This window comes from Polyodon spathula, chromosome 27 (assembly GCF_017654505.1).
Source record: "Polyodon spathula isolate WHYD16114869_AA chromosome 27, ASM1765450v1, whole genome shotgun sequence".
NCBI lineage: Eukaryota > Metazoa > Chordata > Actinopteri > Acipenseriformes > Polyodontidae > Polyodon > Polyodon spathula.
Window position 1 is genome coordinate 8,328,558 of NC_054560.1, and position 22,357 is coordinate 8,350,914.

Genomic DNA, 22,357 nt, shown 5'->3' on the forward strand with positions numbered 1-22,357 from the left:
TTGGATTCTCTGCTGCAGTCTTGCACAGAGAGACTGTCTCTTAGCTGGCCTTGCTGTCCTCACGGCTTTAAGAAACATTCCTATCACACACTGAACCATGCAGTATCTGCCATTAATCACACAGTTTCCCAATAGCGATCCTTTAACAGTAGCTGCGTGAAGGTATAACATTTGCAATATGCTGTGAAACCACTAGAGGGTGATCTTACACTGATAAATGTAACTAGACACATTAACTGAATGGAAGAAAACTCATTTCATGAACAAATTGCTTACAGTTCATTATTTTAGCCTTCCATACACACAATGCTATTTAAAAAAAAACGCTCAGAGGTCTGTTAACATCAGCTATAGAGAACAGCAATGCCTCTCTCACTTTCTATATAATAATAATAATAATCTTTATTTTTATACAGCGCCTTTCATAGTGGACCACCATCACAAAGCACTTTACAGAGACTAGGGTGTGTGACTATACATCAGCTGCAGAGTCACTTACAACAACGTCTCACCCGAAAGACGGAGCACAAGGAGGTTCAGTGACTTGCTCAGGGTCGGTGAGTTGGTGGCTGATCTGGGATTTGAACCTCCTGGTTACAAGCCTGTTTCTTTAACCACTGGACCACACAGCCTCCTTTTTGGTATTTCTTTATATTCAGCAAAATATGCACACTTACATTTTTATTCCAATTAATTATTTTTTTGTCTTCATTTTTTGCTAAGCCTGTGTAAAGCTGTTTACTCCTGAGCTCAGAGCTGCTCTTCAGTTCTAGTGGCACTAAAACCACAGATCAATTTCCTTCCAGAAAAATTACAACCATATCTGTTCGGTCAGGATATTTGAGAATAATTTTAGTTTAGCTTAGTTTAAAAAAAAAAAAAAAAAAATTGTAGAATGCAAGTTTTTGCAACTCAAAATATTATCTAAATGACCAGCACTGTTGCAAAATAAAATAGAGAGATTTAATTGTTGTCTGAAAGCATTCAGGACTGTGATCACTATATAAAGGTACATAGACACTATAAAGAGATAACCACGGTTCTGTGTGTTCTGCTGAGCACCAGATAGTGAAAATAAAATCAATCATTCCTGAAGTATTCCAGGTAGAAACCTTTTACAATCTTACAGGCAAAATCTTCCAAAAGGAGGATCCAACTCAAAAGATTTGAAAACCTCAGTGTAAGAGGCTGGGAAGCATGTTCAAGAGGACAGGAAGCTTGTCAGACTGCAGCTAAAACTACCGATGTTAACAAAACCCAGGTGTATCCAAATACTATCACAGGGGTTTCACCTGTAATGGAACTACCACGAGGTATATTTGCAGAACTGAACTCTTGACTTTCTTTTTTTTGGTGTATCTGAATCCTCTTTCTGCTCATTTTAATGTACATTTCCCATCTTATGCATCACATCTCATAATCCCAAACAGCACACCAATGACTGGACTTGTTTGAAAAATTGCGATCACGTTCAATTTGATGCAAAGTAGCAAAACGGCACGCGTGAGTCTACATAGGATGTGATGCAAACGGTTTGGATGAAAGGGGCTCTGCAATCTGATCAAAGGGGATTAGAAACCCTAACCAGACACAACACACACAATACTTTCTCTATGTTCTTAGCAGATTCCCCCCCCCCCCCCCCCCCCCTCCCCCTCCCCGCTGTGAGGTGGAGTGGCAGGGTGTGTTGTGTGCTGGAAACGCACTGCATGGTCGGCAGAAAAAAAGAAAAAGCACTGGCTGCAGGTTACATCAGACTGCCCCCCAACCACCCCTATTCCAGTCCAAACTATCCTGCAAACTCGAGAGGACTGCAATTCTAGAAGGGCTGGTACGATGTAGGATAAACATAGATGGTTCTTATTAAAATTAATTAGCTGTCAAAACAGTGAAATAGGGCACTGTATTAAAGTGGAACGAATATACACACACAGAACTTCAGACGCAGAATTGTAAAACAAAGAACAATTATTTGTCGGTTTCTTGTTTCCCCTTGGAATCCATAATCCATAACATACGTTCCCTGCGTCTTATCCTGAGGATAGTCAAGACAGACCTGCCCATAATCAGAGCAGCAAAATCCCAGGCTGGCTATGGAGCTCAACACATCACTGTTGGTACGAAAACACAGAGAAGTCTGTCCACGTTAGGTTTCCATTTCTCCTTTTATATTGAGCATCGGAAGGACTAGATCTGCAGTATTAACGGTTACATTTAAACCTTTTGCAGTTAACAAAATTAAAGTTATCATAACAATATAGTTAAAGAGAACATTTAAACAGGTAGATGCCAGTTAAAAATACTCCAAAAAAATTCTAAAAGTAACCGGTTAAGACAGAAAGTTGTTATGAACCTGAATGGACCAATCTAGAAGACCTGGTGAAACTTTCTTCTGGTCACACCACTCCCCACTCCCCACTAACAAGTCAACACGCAATGTGGTTCAAAGCATTTATTTAAATTCTTTAAAAAAAAAAAAAAAAAAAAAAAAAAAAAAAGAGAGAGAATACAAAATCCTGGCAAGAGTAAGAAATGAACTCTGTGAGCTGCCAGGAGTCACCTGGTACAGTAAAGTGCTTTTTCTTTTTTCCTTCTTTTAATTTTTTTTTTACTTTTTTTTTTTTTTTTTTTTTAATGTCTGAACAGGAGCTTGTGGACAACAGACTAAACAGTGCTGAGGCTTCACAAGTAACACTCAATTCGATTTGGCAGTCTAGGGACTGGAGCAGAAATCACAGAAATAACAACAAAAAAAATTATACATCTCCTTAAGATATCGCTTTCCCCACAAAACGAGTCAAGTCAATTTCCTTTTAGAAAAAATAAAATAAAATGCAAAATCATATCTGTATGGTTATGATATGGAGAATAATCATTTTTTTCATACAGGGCTGTTTTCAGCCAAACTCCAAATATAACCCTTTAGGAGATCATGTAATACTTGAATGACTAACCCTGTCTTTCATTGTGCGCGTGTGTGCTGGGAAACACTGATCAGGGAACAATGCGATTCCACACACAAAAATAATAAAAACCTAGACTGCAAAACACAAACTGTGCCTTTGTTTCTGCACAATGTAGCTTACAATTACAATAAAAAACACAAAAACAAATGCATATACAATTCAAGTAAGTCTTAGTGTAAGACAAAACACCCACAAGAGGGCGCTGTAGAAAGAAAAATTATAAAAGGGATACAATCATCGCCCTATTTTACCAACTTCCTCAGCATGAGAATGGCAAAGTTTTTGTGTGTTATTCTTTTAGTACCACACTAATGTTGGGAGGATTATAACGACATTCATTTCGAAAATAAGTAAGCAGATCTAGGCAAGTTTGTTTCCTTTGTTCCAGGTGGCAAGCAAGGACTACAGCAAATCTGACAGCAGAGTCGTTACTGAACAAGACCCAACTCATGAAAAGGTAGCAACGAACCATTAAAATAAAATGGGGATTTCACAACTTAAAAAATCAAGCACCAGCCCCCTCATTCATCTCTAGTTAAACCCTTCAATGTGATCAGGGGCAGCCAGGATAAGTCTTAGTAGCCTGCAAAACAAACCAATAGGAAAATTTAAATTTCCCAGGGGAAAAGGATTTGTAGATGGATCACATTTGTGTTACCCAAACCTTTCTATCTAAAATAAAACTATTATTTTCTGCTGTTGCCTTTTCAGATTCTTATTCAAAATATTTGAATGTTAAAATATATATTTCCTTGCACCCCCTCCCCCTTATACCCTGTACAATTATACCTGCTTTAAAAATAACAAAAAATTAAAATAAAACAGAAAACTATAAAACAACATCTGGCATGTTTTGAAAATCTCGCTTATGGAGTTATCCGCATATAAAAAGAAATACACAATAAAAAGAAAGAAATCTATTCATTTTCATCTACTACATTGACTTGGAAGACTGATCTTAAATGCTATTTTTTTTGGAATGCTGCATATTTATTTATACACACACACACACACTTTACATCCCACAGACTGTTGCTAGCATTCAGTATTAACCCTCTCAGCCAGATAAAGTCTTTACATGACCGAACAAAGAAACATCCAAGACTAGCACCACTCAGGCGTAATGAACCAGAATTATTCGCACCCTGATAGATGGTTATTAATTTTACTACAGCTGTGCTATAAACTTGAATTAAGGTCTTAAGCCAAATTTAAGGTGGCCTTAATAGGTAGCAAACAAAAAGCAACCCCAATACCAGCTATCTTTGTAGCGGACACCCAAAACCCCCTTAAATGAATCATACGCCCATGGCTGTTATGGCACAGATCCTGACAGGTGGAGGGGTTTGTTTTATATGGGTGTTATAATAAAATACTGCCCAATGGTTTCTCAAAAAGAAGAAAAAAAAATATTTTAAAATCAGTCTTGCTTTAGGTTCTACAGCTTATGACTAAAAACGCATCACCTGATCTGAAAAGAATCTACCACTGGAACACTGGCTCCAATAGCTTCATTGCGTTATTTTTGCCACAACACTTTTTAGATCCAGCAGGTGGCACTGTCAGGCTGCAAATAATGCCACTGCCAGGAATTACAGACAGCCGCATTCATTATACACCATGTTGCTGCAATGAGATTGCACATTACAAGCGAGCTGCAGACAGAACTGTAACTCAAAATGGACCAGAACACAGATTACCCATCATGTGTTTTTTTTTTTTTTTTTTTTGAGCCAAGAAAGGAATGCACTGCCGTCAAACCTGAGCTGTTTCAAAATGCACCACTGGGATATTTAAACTGGATGGTGTCACTGCTTTCATACAGCAATTCTAATGTAAATTGTCCATGAATATGCTGGGGAGGGGCAAATCAACCTAGCAACTGAAAAATATCTGCATAGCACAAATGACAGCACCAAGGAACGGAAGGATGACATGTTGATTTTAGAATTTGAAAAACAAAAAAAAAAATCTGATCACAATAAAAACAAAAATTGCAGTTTTACCGAATCCAAAGTTAAAAAAAATATATATATATAAATAAACACTTCATACGTATTTTGCTTTAGTAGAAAGGTTGGCCCAAACTGATTTTTTTGTTTGTTTGTTTCCAAAAAGCATGCATAGTTCACTCTTTCTGCAGAAGATTTTCATTCTTTAGTCCAATCGCTAGGGCATTTCTTTAGAACAAGACCAGCAATAGTGAGGGACCTGCAGAAAGAGTTTCGATACAACAGCCAGGGTTTTCCAGCCGCTCTGGAGAGGCAGAATTCTCCTGCTTGCAGCACGTTCTTTCACCGCGGATAGCAAACAGGGCGATTCCTTAAAGAACAGAAAGCCTTCAAATGGCAAATCACAGCCTAATCGTACAAGTACACACACTGGGTATCCTGTCTTTTTTCTGTCAATTGAAATAAAATGCTTCTCAGCATAATTCACAGTGAAACCAGCTGTAATACTTAAGCAGTGCAAGAGTAGTCCTTTGGTGTAGGAGTCTGAGAACCTCGCTAGAACATTCCCCTTTCGCCCGAGCCATTGCAAAATCAGCCATGTTCGAGTCAGCTGTACCAACAAACTGCTGGAAAAAAACCAGAGGGAGGAAGGAGGAGAAGCTAGGGGCGGGTTCTTGAGAGCTGCGGGGGGTCACGCGCAGTCCCCCACGATGACCAGCGGGGCCAACAGCTGGTGGAGTTCTGTGGCAGACACCGGCCCCCTTTTCAGCAGGCTGGCTCTCTGTCTCTTCATGGCCAGTTTGGACTGGGAGGGAGGGGAGAGGCGCATGGAGCATGAGGTAGCTGTGATTAGGATAGTCTGCTCCTCCTCCTCCTGGTGCTGGGCGAGCTGGCGGTTCACAGCCATCGCCTCGGCCGTGAAGAACGTCAGGTCCTTGGCACTGCTGTTCCTGCAGAAGCCATGCAGAGAAAGGAACGTTATTGCAAGGGACCGTTTAACTGATCAGCTGTATTGCCTTGCTTACTTCAATGTATTCATTAATATATTTAGATGTCAAATGTGCAGCTCTGTTTTAAGCAACAGGTTTTCACTCAATTCCTACATGTTTCTCCTTTCAGGAGTTCTGTCAATCAATTGATTCTACCGTTTTTTCTACCCCACAGATGGCCTTAACTAGCTTTTATGAAGTTATTAGTGACAGCTTTGCTTACCTCTGAAGTATTACTGGAGTTGGTAGGGTATTTGGAGCACACTAGAGAGAAATAAAACACAAATGATTAGACATGTACAAGATTAACTAGTGACATCATTCCACAAACACATGGATAAACCCAGGATCTCAAGCAGCATATGGATTTCTCCATGTTATTCGTTGCAGCCACCTACCCCTTGTACCCAGGGATGTTGCAGCACCTGGGCGGCACTCAGCCTCTTCTTGGCGTCCCGAACCAGCAGCTTGGAGATGAGGTCTTTGGCACTGAATGAAATGTGAGCCCAGTCCTTCTCGGGGAACTCGTACTTCCCTTCCTGAATGCTCTCGAACAGCATGTTCTGCAGGGAGTGAAGTTCAGTTACAATCCAGCCATCTCACAAACCAGAGTGATCAGCAAAGCACACTGACACGGAGACGACACACTGATGCTTCGTGTACAGTGCCGCGTGCTGTATAGCGACGGATGAAATGTTTCATGTGAATGCGTTTCGGGGTCTCACCTGGCAGTTGTGACAGGGCTCCCCCCTGTCCCAGCCACAGTCTCCCCCGCAGTGGCCCACGAAGGGGGGGTAGCCGCTCAGCATGATGTAGAGGATTACGCCCAGACTCCACAGGTCACAGCGCTTGTCGTAGATGGTGGCCTCCTCATTGAATGCCTCCACCACTTCCGGGGCCATGTACTCCGCAGAGCCGCACTGCGGGAGACACGCAGGAGAGGGAGTTAGTGGGTTACTCGTAGCACAGGAGAGGGCGTTAGGGGGTTACTCGCTAGTTGTTTTAGCTTCAAGATTTGCAGGAGTGCTCAGATTCTCAGGTTTCAAAATAAACAGCAAAGGCATTATTGCTCAGCCAAAGCACATGGTACCGTTCCTTTGTTCTTAGGCACAGAAAGGTATTGCTGTGTAATTCAAGCCCTCTGGGCCCTCTGCCCTCATGTTTCACCCTTCACTGCATTGCACACACTTTCCTAGGACTCTGCGAAGAGGGGGGTATGGTCCCTGGAAAAGCTCACATTAAGCTCACATTTTCCATCTAATGCGTCTTAAAAGTCTTGTCAAGAGTTCAGTAGGTCATGATGAGAGACTGAGGAGTCCGGTCAAAAGGTTACCGGTTACATGCTTGTTTACAAGGTTTTCTTTCCCCTTTACAGATGGAACTCTGCTGTATACCGTAAAACACTTAAGTTAGAACAGGGTACAAACTCCATTATACTATACAGTTGTTGGTTCAACTTAATGAAAAATAGGCTTGAATGAAAGACCTGTACTGGCAGAGTTGGATTATCCTTGCAAACAAGCCCTGCAAGTCAGTCAGACAACAGGAATCAGGACTGCACTGCTGCTTGTGACTAGCTGCATGTCAACCAGACCCAACCATCTCTGGGAGTGTGGACTTACAAAGGCAGAACCTCGGAAGCTCTCGACTAAACACAGAACCCTGGGTGTGATAATCTAAGCTCCGTGCTGTTTTAATTGCAAGAAAGAGATGTGGTTGAATTGTTTTTGTTATCAGAGTCTCTTGCAGCACATGCTTGTGTGAAGTTTATGGCAGATTAAACAGCCTTTAAAATGATTTTCTTGGATTTTTGGTAAATGTCATCGATGTGTCATGTGTACTGTGCCTTTTGCTCAAGGTCTGTGCTTGGGATACTAGGTTATTTTTATTAATAATACAAAAATAGAAAACATCTCAGGCTGTCCAGTTACAAATACAAAATGTAAGGGTTCCAAAACATACTGGAGCAAATGCTTTATCAATAGCTTACTACCCACGCACAACCAAACACAAGACGTTTCCACTGTGTGTGTGTGAGTGAGAGAGAGAGAGAGAGAGAGAGAGAGAGAGAGAGAGAGAGAGAGAGAGAGAGAGAGAGAGAGAGCGAGAGACGTTGCTTTCTCCAAGTAAACGCAGAAAAGCTCCTGTTGCAGTTCTCTCGTCAGAGAGGCGATCAAGTTTCAAGTCTAAGTCTTGCGTTGCAAATAAAACTGCTGCTGGGTTTGAAAAATAAACCAGCTTTGTGACACCTGAAACATACAGAGAGGGCAGCGGAGGCGAGGCTGACAAATACAACCCATACCAAACTTAGTGCCGCTAGATTAAACGCTTTACTACAACATTAAAAACCTCTTGCATCATTCCGCCTATAGCATTCCCCTGCACTGCAGCTTGAAAACTTAGCTGATGCCACTAGTTTCTTTGGTAAACTGAACCAGCCATGTGTGGGAGTTTCCAGAAAGCATGGCAGTCAGACCACACAGGGGCACGTGACTTAACAGCATTACAGAGAATTTCAGTTTGCACACATCGTTAACCACTCCTACACCTGCTGCCTGATGAGACAGAGATTAGAATTCCCCTAGAGATACATCTTCAAAACACCAGCTGTACTCACCCCAAGCCCAACATGTTGCAAGCTGCTCTCTTCTTAGAACTCTTCAAAATCCCCCCAGCCAGACAGGATCTATCGAAACTACTGTACACTAGACTCCAGCTCGAAACTGACAACCCTTTACACCCAAACCAAAGCACCGAGACTGGGAGCTTGAACCCACAGCCTCACATATTCAGCCCAGCCTGCTGACTGCATATATAAAAGAAAGAAACGTCTTCCTACTCAAGAATAAAAACATGCATGGAATGGGGTGGTACTTCAAATCAGAACAAAGAAGCAGAATAGTTATTTCATGAAGCCCCCCCCCCGCCTACACCCATTCTATTATTGCAATGCCAAGGGTCACCCATTCAGTGCCAGCGTCTCATATTGCCGTTGGCGTTGTCGCTGTCGCTAACCCTGCAGTAACAGGAGAGACAAGATTTTCACATCTGGAAAAGGACAATTAAAATGCAAGCTTTTAATTAACCAAACTGTAATCCACCAACATCCAGAAGCTCTACAGCGACTTTCCCCAGACATGCCCCCATACTCTCCAGCAGTATAAACCCCCACACAGCTGTCAACTGACACCACAAATCGGCACACAAAGGGTTAACTCTATAGCCTTGCTGGGGGAACAAAAATAAGAAAAACAGTTTAGATAAGGAAGTGCCTGCCCCAACCGACTGGCTGATATGCAACAGACCATCTAGCCCAGCCTTTAACTTCACTCATACACCTCCTCCCTTCACAGCCAATGAGAGCCCAGTTGCTAGGTGGGGGCGGGCAGATTCTTATTATGCTGCCTGTCTGCAGCGCAATGTCGTTAAGAGAAACAAAAGGGTGTCGGTAAAACAGGACTATTGTGCAGTGAAGTTTAGGAGCGTGTTATGCAACCAAAAAGCAGCACACTTAAATCACAGATGGTGCAGGAATAGATCTGCTGATCCCTTTTCTAAATAGAAGCATTGAGTGCAACCAAGGCAGTAGGTAAGATTGTGTGAGCTTTGACACATGGGAATATTTATATATTAAAAAAACACCACAAGACTGACCTTCCCAATCTGTAATGGAAATTTAAATATGGATCGAGCCAGAAATACTTCCTATTGCCATGCACCAATGAAGCAATCTATTTTTTAAACTAAATGCCATGTAGCCTGAATATGCGGTTGATATATTTGCCAGCACAACCTACAAAGTATTTCCATTCTGTGCGCAGGCGCCACTTCTTGGAAATCCATTCCTGGGAATGAAACGCTGCCCTGGTGTGTGAGGGAGCGTGGCGTTGTGATCCGATTACTGCCCGGAAAGTGACCCCCCCCCCCCCCCCCCCCCCCCCCCCCCCCCCCCCCCCCCCCCCCCCCCCCCCACCCCCCCCCCCCCAAAACCATCTTGCAAAGACGATTCATTCACTCCATACTACAGAAACAGTCGAGAGTCTCCAGGAACGCCGAACCAGGATTGTGTTTCTGCCCTTGCCTGTGCCAGCCTACACCTGCTGCTGCAGTCAGTCACGGAAACAGGGGAGCACTGTGTGGAGATCTCTGCATCTGCACAGCTCTTAAGCTCTTCAGGTTAAGAGTCACTACACTGTTTGCGAGGTGTAAAGCTCCTGTGTACAAAACTAGCTACAGATACACATCTCTACAAAAAATGAACTGCAAAATCTCTGAACTTCAACCAGTTTATTAGTTCTGACCTTCTGCCTTTCAGGCTCAGAAACTCATACATGAATCATAACAGATTCAGGAGATACCACTGTCTATAAAAGGTAGCAAGCATGCACACCATCATCCACAGAGGGGCTGCATGGCTGTTCAGTTCTTGCCAAGAACTGTTTAGTCATCCTGAACGAACCTTGAATTAGAAGATCTCTATATATAAACACTATCAGTAAACAAGCCCAGCTACATAGTCCAATCAAATTCACCCAGACTTGACAACACAGCCAGGTCTAATTGTTCATAACCCAACGCCCAGGGAAGTGTGTTTGCTAATCTTTGAACCCATGAGAGATCTTCCTTCACCCCTCTTTAAAGATGCAAGGAACCCCTTTGCTTACCGGTGTGAGCAGCTCAGGGGTAGAGATGGGGGAGCTGTCGCTGTTTAGCTTGATTCCACTGCCAAGGTCAAAATCACAGATTTTAACAGGGGCGATCTGAAAAGAAACACACATTCATTTTTAAACTGCAAGCTTTTTATAATTTCACCCAACTGAAACACAGAGCGAAAACCACAGGACAAGAAACCCAGGAGTGATAAAGTTTTACTGAATCCCTACCCAGCCAGTTCCTTCATAAATAAGCAATTTAAAACCGTGTGTGACCAACCTCGAGATCTTGCTGCAATGTCACACTTGTGTTACACTTGTAACACGTCTTTCGCAGTTCCGCACTGTTCTGTAACTCCTATTGAATTACAAACTAAAAATTATCCTAGAAGTTTAACAATACTCACCCTGTCCTTATGTTCACACAGTATGTTTTCTGGCTTTAAGTCTCTGTGGGCCATTCCTGTGAAATATATATATATGTATATATTTTTAAAAATACATACAAAGATAGAGATAGAGATATAGATGTGTGTGAGTGTATTACATACATACATACATACATACATACATACATATATATATATATATATATATATTAGATGTGTGTGTGTGTGTGTATGTGTGTGTCTGTGTGTATATAACAAAAGTATTTTTAGTCAGCACTATGGGAGTAGTTACAGTATATTTAAACCTGCTGTATTACTGCACTCTGAAAAAGCATCGCTGCCCTTAACCCATGTGAGCACAGAGCACACTGCTTCAAGACAGCCCTGACTCGGCTTTATAAATAGATGGGGGAGGTACAGCAGCAAAGAGCTTGAGATGCTTCTAGCCTGACTCAAAGAACACGTGAATCTAAGAATGCAGTAGGACAGAGAGGCAGGCTTAACCGCACGCAAATCATGTGACAAAGAACACCCCAAACGGGTAAATAGCACTAAAGTCTTTAAAATGAGTTTTTATACAGGTACATTTTGACCTGGAACGCGAAGAGCAGGAGAACGAAGGTGGATACAGTACATTTAAAATCAGGACATTGGTCTCCCATAAGGATTTGCAGACAAAGATGGGCACTGAAACCCATAATTTAATGGGTGGCACCATTCTGTTATGCAATTTAGGGCCCTGTGGTTTAACTGTAGGAAACGGACAGGGTCTACAAACCTTTGTTGTGAAGGAAGTCGAGGGCGCTAGCGATTTCCTGCACCACTACGCTCGCTTCCTTCTCGTTGAAGTGCCGTCTCTGGTGGATATGACTCAAGATGGAACCTAACGATGCAGGAACACAGACAGAACGCAATCAGCTAAGACCGTCTCAAGTCAGTACAAGCACCCCGCTACAAATCCCATAGCTCTCGATGCCGGTTAATTGCTTCAAAGCCACGCGCGTGCACGTCACATGGCATTTCTAACAGGCTCCTGCTTGTAAACCACTGACACCTGCTGCAACAACAGGCTGTTTAACAGAAACTCTCGTCCTGGTATAACTGGTGTAGCATCAAAACTAGGAAAGAATGGGATTACAGCCAGTGCTCCCTGCAGAAGCGGCATGTTTGAAAAGCTGTAACTGACAAACTTGCCTCCTCTCAGCTTCTCAAACACCAGGTAGAACTTGTCTTCCTCCTCAAAGAACTCTACCAGTTCCAGGATGTTTCTAGAAAAAGAAGAAAATGCATCAGTGACAGTGAACGTGCCACCACCGCTCACGTTACACAGGGACGTGTGGCGGGGGGCGCATGACCCATCCCGGTCCTGGAGGGCATTCCACTCCAGGTTGAACAGGTAAAATGAGATCATTAACTCCTTCAGGGTCTAGATGGAGGTGCAATTTGCTCCAGCCCTGCTCTAAATAACTGAACCAAGTCATTTCCTTTTATTAATGCCGAATGCAGCCCAGATAAACCTGTGCAACAAAGCTGCAGGAATCTGGCTATTTCAAGCGAGAGGCTCTGTATTGCAGCGAGAACTCACCCCATCTGCCTATCACTAACATTCCTTCGTGTGCATGTGTGTCTGTGTCTGTAAGGGACAGAGTTCTTTTGGAGCATTCACACATGCTTCCAAAACTAAAATCAAACCGTTTCACAAAATCTGCCCAAACCGAAGCAGCGTGAATGCACCCTTCTATTTGCAGTCCTATTCCTGATTGGCACAGCCCCAGTGGAAATGCTGGCCCCGGGTGGTTCATACCTGTGACCCTGGCACTGATAGAGCATCTCCACCTCCCTGAACACGCGCCCGCGGCTGTGACCTGGTCTCTTCTCAATGATCTGAAATAGACAGGAGGTGGCGCTGGTGAGACAATTGATGCTGCTTCAACAAAAAAATTTTAAAAAATTAAAAAAACATTTGTGGACAAAGCTTTAGTCAAACTCCTGTATAGGAAAAGGGCAAAACAAACAGACTTACAGTATCACTGCAAAACTCTTGCACAGAAAGGGTAAACTAACGACAATTAAGCAGAGAATAGTTCACTTACTTTAATGGTTTTAAGACACCTGGAATTTAAACAAATGTTTTTCTAACACCAGATGTATAGTTTTACTGTAGAATCTCTTGTACAAAGAAAGTAGCTGCAAATCGATAGGTTTATGCAGATGCATCTGCTTTTCATATGTAATGAAACTAGATCAAACCAGGAGGTAAATCGCACACTAGCTTTGAAGTTTCTTGTCAACACCTGGTTTGAGTTAATTCGAGACCCTCCCCCCAGCACGTACACAGTGGCGGTTTGGAATGAACGCATGCAGCCTTGCACGCCTCTCTCTGCATTCCTTTCCCTCCCCATTATGAAAACAAGGCCATTCCCCAAAGAGAATAATACGAACACAAAGTTAAAGTCTTAACTAGACCCTCTAATCTGGTGCATTCTAGGGGGCCAGTTTAAACAAATGCAGGCTAATGCAGGTCTACATGGTCAAGCCAACTAAATATTTGCTTAGCCATGCATTAAGCCCCCGCCCGCTATTGTAAAGTGCTCATTCCACCCCAACCCCCTCCAACTGGATTGGACTGGTATTGTAACAAGGTGCATGAACTCACAATGCTGGTCTCGGAGTAGCACAGACAGATACTGGCTCTATTTATGCACTCTAACCCAGCAACAGTGCTCTGCAGATCCCCCTGACTCGGCAAGATGTGCTGCTGGATAATGTGCAGCCAGGGTTAACCAGCACTGCTTCACTCCCAGCATTACGTCTTCATGCATCATTGGGAATAATCTTGGGGAGGTCATATCACATGTAACCCTGTACACTACCCAAACTGGCTAAGAAATCGAAAAGCAGGGAAATATGTAGAATGCATTTACTCCAGTTTAAAAAGAAACAGGTGGCCAGAAAGCTTTTTTTCACCCGTTTATAAGGATTTCATGCATATTTGTCCCAGACCAGTAATCAAATTGTGCAAATAAAACAGCCGGTTTGTAGATTATTAAAATTGACCAAATGCTGTGCATTGCCATTTTCAACTTCCAAAACCATCAGGGCTATAAAGCTATGCATTGAATCGCCTATCTAGAAAGCAATTCTTTACATGGAGCTCAATTACTTCTGGACGGAAGCGAAATTCAATGAACAAAAGCAGGACCCCCTAAGCTAAACATCATGAGATCAATGGTCTACTGTGTGCTGGGCTTTTACAGCACATTCTCTCAGCAAGAGCTGCTAGTCAGGACTGTCCATCACTATCCAACTGTTAGGCGAGTGAAATGATACAAGGGTCTGACTCCAACTAAAAAGGTTTGTAAATCAAAGATAGTAAACAGAAACTCGATTGGTATTCAGCCCTGCGCTGAAGGCGATCTGTATGGTCTGTTGCTGTCACAACTAGCCATTTGTTCCAGATTACGACCCCAACCCACGCCGCTGGGGAGAAAGAAGGCCGTTTAAAAGGAGCATCTGGTCCCCTCCCTCACAAACCATTCAGCAAGTCTCCAGATCAGCACAAACCCAAGCCCCTGTCCCACTGCAAAGTGGGGGAGGGAGGGCAGCATGTGCACCAGACTGGCAGCTCAACCAGTAAGAAATGCAATTAAGCCCGTCTTTTGTAAAGAGAGACGTGCAAAAGCAGGATTTGCACACAGCCTAAAGCATGGTTTGGTATCAGAATTTACCAAAACCGGGCAAAAAAATCCTTGTTGCAAAATGCAATTTTTTACGCACAATTAAAATAAATCAAAGTAATTCAATAAATCTCTTCGATTACGTTTGAGTTTTCAATTTCAAATTTCATATCTTTAAGGTGCAATTTGGAACTGACGTGTGGGAGAGGCTGCCAATTTATTGGTATACTCTATGTGTATCCACAGGTGTTCAGGTTTGCACCAGGCAACAATACATAGAGATTCTTATTGGAGATGCATTTTATATTTCCTTTAAAATTGCTTAAAAAAAAATCGGTTTATGGTTGCTGAAGAAGCACCTCTGTTTACGACAGAGGTTTCTTGCAGTACTCTGTTGCACTGCACCCTTTCTGTTATTTGGCTGCAAAAACGGAAGTATGAATCTGTTGCACAACCAGAATCCCTAGGACACTTCAATAAATGAAGCACTGAATTAACAGCTGCTCTCTGTGCCCTCGCCGTAAACTTAGTTATGAAAAGCAAGTCTGTCCCCACCCCTCCCCTCTTTGTCTTGTTTTGGCACAGATGCCACTGCATCGTGTTTTCGCTGGAGTTACACAGGGGGGTGGGGTCGACAGACCTCCGCCTCCTGCTCCTGATTGGCCAGCTAGCAGCACAGGAACAATAATAAAGGGAGCTTCTATGCTGAGTTAGCACAGCGCTGCCTTTAGCAAGAGGACGAAAACACTGCCCCCTAACTCACCCCATTCTTAGAGCTGTTTACTTCAATGTTTAAAGCTATAGCGCTATCATACCACTGACTGCACAAAACACTTTATAATGCAGAGAAATGTTTATATAAAATGTGTATATGTAAACAAACTGGTAGCTTGATCTTGCCACTAAATTACCAGATACATCCAGCCCTACCTGTTTGGTACCCCTCCTCCACACACGCATTTCACGTGCACTGTGCAAAGTCACTTCTGACATCTAGCAATCCCTTCTCCTAGCCAATCACTGCCCACAAGCACCACAGAACAGGCCTGTGCAGAAGAGTCACAGGGCTGTACTCTACCACGCAGTGAACCCAGATCTCCTACTCCTGAACACCAATCCACATGGCTCAGCCTGAATGCTTTCACGTCTTTCTGCCTCCTAATGCTCACACCTGTCGATCACTTCAGATCAGCGCTGGGACATGCAATTCAAAGAAACCCTGCTTGCTGCATTCAGGAGAAAGTTACCACAGCTACAGTCTTCCAGAACATTCACTCAGGATTCAAAAGGTAAAACTATGAGAAATCAAGTCAAACAAATTCTAAACTGGCGAACTTAAGAAGGCACAAACAAATGTCTGACTGCCTCACTTAGTTCCTTATAGTTTTGCCTGGGTATATAAAGTTCTATATATACTTCAATAAAGGGATCCCAAATGAACAGAGCACCAGAAAAGCAGCAATACCTTGACTGCGTACTCCTTGTTGGTAATCACATTGATGCAGGTCTGTACCCGAGCACAGGCTCCTTCACCCAGAACCTCTTCCTGCAGCATATAGACATCTGCAGAATACAAGGAGAGCCATTAGCACCACTCTTCAGAAACCTGCAGCAGAGACAGAGTCCTCTACACAGCGACCCCTTCTGGTGGAAGCTTCTCAAGCAAGGGACATGTGGAAAAGCAGCTACCACCTCAGGGCACATACAAAGACCATTCTGCTGATTCAACCAAAATGGGAAAGAAAGCTCAACACCAGGGCTTGAAACTCGCACTAGCCCAGCACATAATACTGGGTTTCAGAACAATCAGGTCCCTGGCAAAACTGCTTTGAACTGCTCCAAGCAAGAAACATTTCAACATCCGACTCTTGGCGCCTAACCATTTAAACACAGAGGATCATTCTGAAAAGCATCACTGGATGCAGATCTAGTGCGAGTTTCAGGCCATGCAACACATTAACAGATCTTCCACTACACTCTCTGAACTTGCTGTTGTGCCAAATTTGAGCAATCCTTTCAACATGAGATTTATGGGCCCGTGCATCAAAACGGGAGGCTGTGTGATCCAGTGGTTGAAGAAACGGGCCTGTAATCAGGAGGATCCCGGTTCAAATCCCGGCTCACTCACAGTGTGACTCTGAACCTCCTTGTGCTCCATCTTTTGGGTGAGACGTTGTTGGAAGTGACTCTGCAGCTGATGCACAGTTCACACACCCTAGTCTCTGAAAGTCGCCTTGGATAAACGCATCTGCTAAATAAACAAAATTATAAATGGCTTGATCCAGGCAAATGAACGTGCTCCTACCTTCGAATCTGCCAGAGAAGCTGTCGGTGGCACGGCACCTCTTTTTCTTCTTGTTCCTTTTCTTGGCGTCAGGGATGTCGATAGGCTGGCTGGCAGGCAGGTCTTCCATTGGGAAGGAAGTATGAAATTACCAGTAAATACTTTAAATGAATCCACAACTGGCAAACACAGAGTGGATGACATCACACCACATCAGACAAGCTTTCAAAATCAGTTTAGTCGACATGTTGCAGCAGACATTCCCGCATGGCAAGCGCCTTCTCAAAGGAGCTGCATTACGCATGCAACAAGAGTCAGCTCTATCTTGTGAGCATGTGGTCAGTTTAAATATACCCTTCACTTTAACAGGGACCTGAATGTATAACTAGCTAACACAGGAAGTGGAATCCTACCTCTTCTGCTGGGACAGTCAAAATTAAAAGCAGATTTCAGGCGACAGGATCCCGTTTTATTGCAGTCCGTTTCAAATGGATTCTGTCCCTGGAATTAAATGCAGAAATAGGTGAAGCTTCTAGCAAAATGACACTACTTGCTGTGCAAGCCTTGACAATACCTTTATTCATTGGGAACATCTTGCACTGTGCTCTAAACCCTGCCTTTTCATCTTGTCCCTCAGCAAACACCGTGCACCTTTGGATTCTATGGAATAAAGTTCTTCCATAAGGAAAGCTATACATGTCGATGTCATAGTCAGTGGAATATTCGCTCATTTTAATTCCAAAAAAAGCTTTGAAACATACGCTTGCCAGCTGGCCTGTATCCACCAGCTCACGATAGTACTTGACATAGCCCCGCTATATAAACTTGAGCCCGAGTCTGTTTTAAGAGACTGATGTAACGCTGCACGCATATCTATTTCTACCAGCCTGTTCCTAAATCCAACTCCTTTCTAATTTAAAACACCGTTGCCAGCTGGCACATGTCATGCTCGCTATATTATATCCAGCTCAGTGATTGGCTATAAGATTTCGAGTGCGGAGTGAATCACAATATATTTGTAGTCTTCCCCCCCCCCCAAAAAAAAAAATAATAAAATAAATCCACACCACTTAAGCGCACCCCTCTCCCATATCTATCTATCTATCCGAGCACCAGTAAAATAAGTTTATTCAAATATTTTTGCTAACACGAAGCAGATCGCATACAGCTCATACGGACTAACTATATATCCCACGTACTTCCTTTGCTCGCCCACAGTAACTCTCCATACCTTGTCTGAACTCCTCCGCACTACTGTGGGCTGAAAGCACGCACTACAAAGACATACAGTCCAATAAACCATCAAGCGCGTATCAGTGACTGTAGAGTATAAAGACACAGCGGTAAGGAGCTGCGAAGAGGTTACTTTTGAAGAGATTCTTACTTTTCACAAAACATCACCACGGCACTGGCTACTAGCACGCAAGCTGATTACATTGATCGACTGTAAAGGGTGACCAACCATGAAAGAGCGGTGGAATCCGGAGATTTCTGTGATCTTGTTTTGCACCATTTTGTCGAGATGTCGATGAACACAACCCTGCGCTTGCTCCCAAACTCAAAAATATCCTTTGCCCAGGGAAGAAGCAGAAAAGCTCCCGATGAAGTCTGGCAAGGTGATCTTTGAGGTGTCGGAAAAGGGAGTCCTGCAAAGAATTAAAAAAAAAAAAAAAAAAAAAAAAAAAAAGAAGTCTTATCTGCACACATTAAAAATGAAATCGCTGTTGTCCTGCAGTGTGCTGGAATGCAGACCACACACTGTTTACAGCACGGCACAGGATGTCTGAATGCTAAACAACTTGCCCGAGTATGGGCGCACACAAGTGGTCCACTTTCATATTTATTACCGAGTGGTACTGAAATAAAGGGATGACTGCGCAAACACGTACTGGATTGCTTTCTGATCACACTAAAACAACCGTCAGAATATACACAGCTTTCGTGCATGCATCAAGCAATGTTTCAATCCCAACTATCTGCCATTTAAAAATAACACAAGACACACATCCCTAATCCGTTGTTGTGTCCATATTCTCCACATGCGACACTTTCGGTAAATCCATCAACGAAACATCATTTAAATCGAACTTTTAATAAATAAATAAATAAATAAAACTGTTTTGTTTTAGTCTCCCTTCTGGTTCGTTTGTTGTTGTATTCCAAAACCACACGTTCTTCGCTTTCTTTCAATGGAAATCCTTCCGATCGTTTTAAGTTAAACCCCGCATTGCTATCTTAATTATTGCCCCCGTCTCTCACCCAGTTAACGCACGCACAGCTCCAGCCTGCTGAACCGTCGGCGACCCACTGCTCCAAATACGCAGATGGCGAGGGAACAAAACCAAGTTCCTTTTTCTGGTGTGTGGAAGCTGTTTTGGTTTGCTGCATAGCCTTTATATAACCTCCCTCTTCTGCCCTCCCCCTAACCACTAGCTGCTGTAAACACACCTCTTACCAGCAGAACATTACTGAAGGCTGCATCAGCTTGCTACGTGCAGCAAACTGGGGAAAGGGTGCCCGCAGTTTGACTGCAGAAGTACAATCTGTACACTCCGGTCTGCTCCGGTTAGCCACACCCCCACACAGCCTGAACATTCTCCCATTGTCTATGCTCACTCACGGTATATATACACAGCCTGAACATTCTCCCCATTAACATTATATAATATATATATATATATATATATATATATATATATATATATACACACACACACACACACACACACACACACAGAGTTTATGTACATGATTAAAAAACGTTTATTTCAAGACGTACATTTAAATAAAGCAGGCATTATTGTATCGTGGCATTCTATGTTCATTTTTGTTTAATTACAAAGCAAAGTTGTATTCACCCCATGCAGCACAATTAGATTAGTCCAATTTAACAAGCTAGTGGAATGTGCTGTTTTGCATTCAATGGCAACACATACAACAGCATCTGGTAAGGAGAACTGTTGTCAGGATGCATATACAGTATATCCCCTTGCATTTGCATGTTCAGTTTTCCCAGGCTTTTCCCATGTTTATACCACGCATGTACCACAGTTTACCATGGTTTTCCATTTGTTTTAATATGCTACCATAGGCTTTGCATTGCTTACCCATGCTTTACCATGCTTTCACTATGCGTTATTACACTTTGCTAGGCTAGTATGGTCACTTTGATTTTCAGTTAATCAATTATAATTGACCACAGCACCAAGTGTAGTAAAATACAAAAATAAAACTGCTGACACCCACATTTCCTGGCTGAGGATATAGAAGATCTTTGCATATCTGGGATATCTTCTGCCACTCCTCAGATCAGTTCCAGTTGCTCAGTAACACCAAGCTGGCCTCTTGTCTGATATTAGGATTTGTTTGGTTATCTATATCACTACTGTTTTTTTTTTTTTGAAATTTGGGGTGAAAATAAAAACAAATATTCAGTTCATTTTTCTTATTCTAATCATGGTGTGATGGAAACATACCTTTATCTCTTCTCTGCCAAGACACAGAACTGGACCTGTGTTTACACGCAGTGAGGCGTTTACAATACATATAAGACGTCAGGTAGAGTTGTAAAAATATATTTCACTGATTACATTATTCATAAACTACGCCTTGGTGCGCCCAAATACAGGGCCTACACTAAAAAGAAGCCTGGGCATTTCTTATGGACCCTTTGAACTCAACAGGAGATTCTTTATAAAACGCGTCCCTCACAGTGCTCTGGTCCGATAGACACCCATTCTAACGGGAAGCTCTGTGAACGATAAGGTAGGTTATGAATGTCAGTCAATGTGTCCTATTGTTTACTAACAGTAATCCAATACGAATTAATACACAAAATGCTTTCGTGAATACCTAACTTCTACAAAAGTTTTCTGCGCAGGCCAATCCGAATGATTTGCTGTTGAAACTGATGCAATATTTTTCACGAAGGTGTACAATTTCCCACCACGCCCGGCTTGGGATGAAATCATCCGTATTAAATCAACATCATGTAATTCGCAGCACACCTGCTGTGACCAGGTGATTTAAGCAAACGTATTACACGAGAGGCGGTCACACATAACTAAAATAACAGCCGTGCCTTCGCTGTGCAGCATTACAATGAGATACGCTTCCAGTAAAGTTATTTTTTACAGTAATCTATTTAGCCATCGTTCAGCCTCAGACATGTAGTTGAAATGTGGTGATTTCAGACATTTGATTTTAACACAGAATCCCTTAACTAGGTCAATGCGATAATGCGTTAAGGCGCTGTATTGCAGTATACAGCTAGTCACATACCCCGGGATGGCTAAACATTAACGAGACAGAGATAAAGTTTCTTAATAAACAGAAACAGGTTTTTTTTTTTTTTATGTTTTATATAGCATCGTGCCTTAATGGAGATTAAAATATTACCAACAATAGCAATACAAACACACACACACAGTACCCTGATAAAAAAGTATTTGCCACCTGTCTGATTTTCTGTATTTTTGCCCATTTTTCACATTGAATTTGGTCAGATCTTTTTGTGGGTTGCAGTAGTATATAGAGGGAGATTGAGAGAAAAAATGACACCAAACCTTGGTGCTTCTTTCATTTGTTTGGTGTGCAAGACAATCAAACATGCAATCTTCAGGTGTGAAAAAGTTATTGCCTCCCTCTCCCCAGTTAACTCAACGCAATTAAAGGGATAATTAAGGTCAGCTGTTTGAATACTTTAGTCAGGCCTGTGTTGGGCCAGCCCTGCCCAATGTAAACCTGACTAACTTTGGCCCTTACCATCAGAGTGAAGTTGTCAGCACACAGGTTCTAGAGGCACATCATGCCACGATCAAAAGAAATTCCTGAAGACCTCCAGAAAAAAAAATAGTTTTTATCAGTTTGAAAAGGGTTACAAAGCCATTTCTAACGCCAAAAATGCAGAAAATCAGACAGGGGGCAAATACTTTTTCAGGGAACCTGCGCCATTACTATCAGCGCAAACAGATTCCATGGGCGTTACTGGAGCGTTTTTAGAAAGTCTTGTGACTATGAACTTCCTTTATATACATTTGCCAATGCACACATCTTGAAGCAAACATTATGTCGTGTTTTGGCCCCGTGCCCTAACTCACATGATGCAATTTCAAGGTTTGAAGAGAAAGAAAACAAGGCGTTCCAAGAGGGAAACGGCAAAAGAAATAAATACATAATAATAAGAAGAAGAAGAAGAAGATACACATTGTGATTACTGGTAACTAGGGATTCTAACGCCCCCAACCCTGCCATATCTAGCACAAACTTAATTTTCAAATTAAACACATTTTAGCCCTCAAATGAAGACCACTTAATAGGTTATCTTCAGGGGCCTTTTTGAAATGCGGTCTATGCCTGGATCTCCGGGGCTAAGATCAATGTGTTAAAGTTTATTTTCTATCCCAGACAAAAAAAAAAACAATATCAGGTATTGCTATTAGACTATTG

General features: G+C 42.5%; 1 protein-coding gene across 1 annotated transcript; it reads right to left on the reverse strand.

Moving 5' to 3' along the window:
* Positions 1–2,819: 2,819 nt before the first annotated feature.
* Positions 2,820–19,287, reverse strand: LOC121301392 (MAP kinase-interacting serine/threonine-protein kinase 2-like). The gene is made up of 14 exons (XM_041230746.1): positions 19,169–19,287; positions 18,372–18,555; positions 17,323–17,410; positions 16,931–17,032; positions 16,091–16,188; positions 12,753–12,832; positions 12,143–12,216; positions 11,727–11,831; positions 10,967–11,022; positions 10,572–10,667; positions 6,633–6,827; positions 6,306–6,470; positions 6,131–6,171; positions 2,820–5,868 (listed from the first exon to the last, which is right to left on the reverse strand). Exons 2-14 carry the CDS (start codon positions 18,420–18,422, stop codon positions 5,610–5,612), a joined length of 1,410 nt encoding a protein of 469 aa, XP_041086680.1. The 5' UTR covers positions 18,423–18,555; positions 19,169–19,287; the 3' UTR covers positions 2,820–5,609.
* Positions 19,288–22,357: the final 3,070 nt, after the last annotated feature.

Coding starts and splice junctions, on each gene's coding strand:
- LOC121301392 (XM_041230746.1), bottom strand. CDS start 18,422: ATGGTGCAAAACAAGATCACAGAAATCTCCGGATTCCACCGCTCTTTC. Junction 17,411..18,371: donor GATTCCACCGCTCTTTCATG/GTTGGTCACCCT, acceptor ATTTAATTCCAG/GGACAGAATCCATTTGAAAC. Junction 6,828..10,571: donor CCCCTGAGCTGCTCACACCG/GTAAGCAAAGGG, acceptor TGTCTCCCGCAG/TGCGGCTCTGCGGAGTACAT.